We start from the raw sequence: 4,106 nt of genomic DNA on the forward strand, positions 1-4,106 counted from the left end.
GCGGTCAGAGCCGTGCGGGGCTCCGCTGCGTTGGGTTGCGCCGCGCGGTGTTGTGTTGCGCTGCGTTGCGCTGCGTTGCGCTGCGCGGTGTTGTGTTGCGCTGCATTGCTTTGTGTTGCGCTGCGTTGGATTGCATTGCAGTGTTGTGTTGCGCTGCATTGCTTTGCTTTGCACTGTGCTGTGTTGCATTGCATTGCACATTGCTGTGCTGTGTTGCATTGCTTTGCATTGCACTGTGCTGTGTTGCACTGCATCGCGCTGCATTGCACTGTGCTGTGCTGTGTTGCACTGCGTTGCAATGTTGTGTTGTGCTGCATTGCTTTGCATTGCACTGTGCTGTTTTGCACTGCGTTGCACTGTGCTGTGTTGCACTGTATTGCACTGCATTGCGCTGTGCTGTGTTGCACTTTATTGTGTTGCATTGCTTTGCATTGCACTGTGCTGTGCTGTGTTACACTGTTATGTTGCACTCTGTTGTGTTGCAGTGCACTGCCTTGCATTTTGCTGCACTGTGCTGTGCTGCACTGCTTTGCACTGTATTGCACTGCGTTGTGTTGTACTGTTGCCCTGTGTTGCACTATCTTGTGTTGCACTGCATGGTATTGCACTCCGTTGCACTGTGATGCATTGCTCTTTGTTGCAGTGTGTTGTAATGCCTTTTGTTGCACCGTACTGCTCTGTGCTGCACTGTGTTGTGTTGCATTGCTCTGTGTTGCACGTTGCTCTGTATTGCACCGAATTGTGTTGCACCACATTGTGTTGCACCACTCTGTGTTGCACCGCATTGTGTTGCACTGCTCTGTGTTGCATCGCATTGTGTTGCACCACTCTGCACTGCACCGCGCTGTGTTGCACCGCGCTGTGTTGCACCGCATTGTGTTGCACCGCATTGTGTTGCACTGCTCTGTGTTGCAGTGCTCTGTGCTGCACCGCACTTGTTGCGTTGCACTGCGTCACACTGCTTTGCTCTGTGTTGCAGTGGATGCATTGCTCCATGCGCAGTGCGTTCCTTCCCAATGCACCCTCAGCAAAGCTGCGCAGATGGAGACCCCAGGAGTCAAAGACCCCGACCCAAGCCGACCCTTCCTCTGCTCCCATGGCATGAGATGCACAGCCCTGACCCACTGCTCTGCTCCTGGTGCATGGGGTGCACGACCCCAAACCCACCACTTCCCACTTCAGCTCTGGTTGGTCGGCACTCAGTGGACCGTGAGGCAGCGTTGTGCCCAGGTGGCCCAGAAGGCCGATGTTGTTCTGGTTGACCGATGGCTGACAAACTGTTGACCAATGATTGACCGACAGTTGATCAATGGTTGGCCAATGGTTGACCGACGGTTGACCAGTGACTGACCAATGGCTGACCAACAGTTGGCCAATGATTGACCAACGCTTGGCAAACAATTGACAGATGGTCCACCAACAGTTGACAAACAGTTGACCAGTGATTGGCCAACTGTTGATCAGTGGTTGACTGATGGTTGGCCGATGGTTGACCAATAGCTGACCAATGGTTGGCCAATGGTTGACCAACCATTGACCAATGGTTGACCAATGTTTGGTCGGCCAGTGGTTGACCAACGGTTTGGCCAGCGGTTGGCCAATGGTTGACCAGCAATTGACCAACGGTTGGCCAATGGTTAACCAGCAATTGACCAATGGTTGGCCAATGGTTGACCAGCAATTGACCAGTGGTTGGCCAATGGTTGGCCAGTGGTTGACCAGCAATTGACCAATGATTGGCCAATGGTTGACCAACAGTTGCCCAATGGCCAGCACTGTGCCCAGGTGGCCCAGAAGACCTTTGGGATCCTGGCTTGCGTCAGGCCCTGTGTGGCCCCACGAGGGTTGGCCTCTGCTCATAGGTAACAATGATGGGACAAGAGGTGGTGGGCTCACATCGCGGCAGGGGAGGCGGGTCGCATCTTGGGATTCATTTCTTCTCCCGAAGAGCAGTCACTGAAACTGCCCAAGAAGGGGAAAGGGGTCACCGTCCCTGGAGACGTTCAGGCACCACAGAGAGGTGGCACGTGGGGATGTGGGTTGGGGGGATGGGTTGGGGTTGGGGCTCTTTTCAAACGTAATGATTCCACGGTTCTATGAAGGCACACCTTTATGGAGGGAGATCTTACAGCACAAGGAAAGCGGTCGGCTCCGTGCCGCACTGGGTGCTGGACGTGCAGCTCTGCTCCGTGTTCCTCCCAGCGCTCACAGGAGACTGCAGAGCTGAGACGGCACCGTGCAGCCCCCCCAGCCCCCGGGTCCGGCCCTGGTGCTGCAGGGGGGGTCCGGAGCTGTTCGCAGCGCTATCACTGCGGGGATGGAGGGTGGGAGCGCGGGGGGGTGGCGGAGCTTTGGTGCTGGGGAAATGCATCGTTACGGTTTGCAGGAGGTTCCTTGTTGGATCGTCGTTTGGGTGGGGGGGTATTTTACTTCTGCCCTTCCCCCTCTCCTCCCCTCCCTCCTCCAGTTCAAATTGCTCACCCCCAGCTCTGGAAGGAAAATTTCTTCCCAGGGCTGCGCCCAGGATGGGATGAACACAGCACTTCCCTGCACACGGGGGGCTCCATCCCCCACTGCAATAACCCCGGCCTTGCACACCCCCTTACCTGACCCCGCGGGTGGTGCCCCTGGTGCAGCTTCACCCCCACCCTGCCCTGTGTCCCGGAAGGACCTGCAGGGGATGCGGGAGGGAAGATTTTATCCCATGGGCGATGCTGGGAGCGCCCCACAGAGGAGCTCGGGGCAGAATCCTACTCACACCTTCCGTCCCTGTAGCTGTGTCCCACTGATGTGGGGCAGTGGGGAGCAGAACTGCAGCGGGACGAGGTCCTGTGGGGCAGCAGCACGATGACGGGGTGGCATGGGGTCTGTGCATTACGTCCCCGTCCACCGACCAACCAACCCCCTCTGGGTGCACGCAGGCACGGCTCAGGAGCACGCAGAGCTTTGCTGCTGTCCCCGTACCCCACCAGCCCCCCGATCCCGACCCCCGTGGTGGGGGGCTGCTCACCAGGGCCGGGGTGGGCCGGAGGCAGAGCTGCATCTGGAGGCTGCGGGTCAGCCCGGTGACAATCCGCTCGCCATCTGCCCTGGGGCTGCCCTGTGCAGGAGACCCCGCTGAGCTCGTCCCCAGGGGACGGTCGGCGCATGCCATGCACCGTAGGATCCATCCCCAGGTCCCCTGTACCTGGCAGCGGGACAGCAGCCTCAGGGCCTCCTGGTAGTGCCCGGCGGCCCTCTGGGGGTCCCCCAGGTGGAAGCGGGCAGCCCCCAGCCCCTCACATGCTTTGCGCTGCCCCAGCACATCCCCTGCGTGCCAAAGGGTTGCATCAGTTCTGGCTGCACGGTGAAGCATCACGGGGCTCGCTGCAAGCTCTGCTGGCTGCTGCACAGCTCCGACACGTGGCGCCGGGGTCTCCTGGGGATGCTGCCCCTTACCCGAGTCGCGGAAGGCCTGCAGGGCGTGCAGGTAGTTCTCCGCAGCGGCCTCGTGCTCCCCGAGCTGGCTGAAGGCGTATGCCAAGTTCCCAAAGCACTGCCCCTGCGCCCTCCGGTTCCCCGCAGCGCCTGCAATTCATCACCGGGGGTTCATTTCTGTACCACCCCCCCCACAGAGCGAGGCTGTGACGCCGTACCGTGCAGCGCTGCCGCTCGCCGGTGTGGGGCCAGGGCTGCAGCGAAGTGTTGCAGTGCATTGCGGGCAGCGCCCAGGTTCTGCAGCACTGCAGCCTCCTCGCTGCATCCCGGTGCTCTGCGGCATGCGGCGAGCGCGCGCTCAAAGCTCTCTGCAGCCAGCGGGAAGATGTGCAGCTGGGAGTAGCCGAGGCCGATGTCGTTGTAGAGCTTCCCTGGGGGGCACAGAGGAGTGTTGCGTTGGGGTCGTGCATCCATGCAATGGGAGCGGAGGGGTGGGTTGGGGTCGTGCATCCATGCAGTGGGAGCGGAGGGGTGGGTTGGGGTCGTGCATCCATGCAGTGGGAGCGGAGGGGTGGGTTGGGGTCGTGCATCCATGCAATGGGAGCGGAGGACCCGGTGCGGCGTTACCCTGCAGGGTTGGGTCGGGGATGCTGTCGCAGAGCGCCCGGCACCGGGCGAGGGTCCCCGCG

At 60.4% G+C, this 4,106-nt stretch overlaps 1 protein-coding gene across 1 annotated transcript; it reads right to left on the bottom strand.

Annotated features, from left to right (window-relative positions):
- Nucleotides 1-2,046: 2,046 nt before the first annotated feature.
- TTC24 (tetratricopeptide repeat domain 24) lies at nucleotides 2,047-4,102 on the bottom strand (the record flags this gene model as incomplete). The annotated part of the gene is made up of 7 exons (XM_031557719.1): nucleotides 2,047-2,357; nucleotides 2,607-2,829; nucleotides 3,011-3,100; nucleotides 3,188-3,309; nucleotides 3,439-3,567; nucleotides 3,636-3,848; nucleotides 4,045-4,102. Coding segments are annotated over 6 exons (687 nt in total), but the record flags the coding sequence as incomplete, so codon positions are not given.
- Nucleotides 4,103-4,106: the final 4 nt, after the last annotated feature.

This window comes from Meleagris gallopavo, unplaced genomic scaffold (genome assembly GCF_000146605.3).
Source record: "Meleagris gallopavo isolate NT-WF06-2002-E0010 breed Aviagen turkey brand Nicholas breeding stock unplaced genomic scaffold, Turkey_5.1 ChrUn_random_7180001951303, whole genome shotgun sequence".
Classification (NCBI taxonomy): Eukaryota; Metazoa; Chordata; class Aves; order Galliformes; family Phasianidae; genus Meleagris; species Meleagris gallopavo.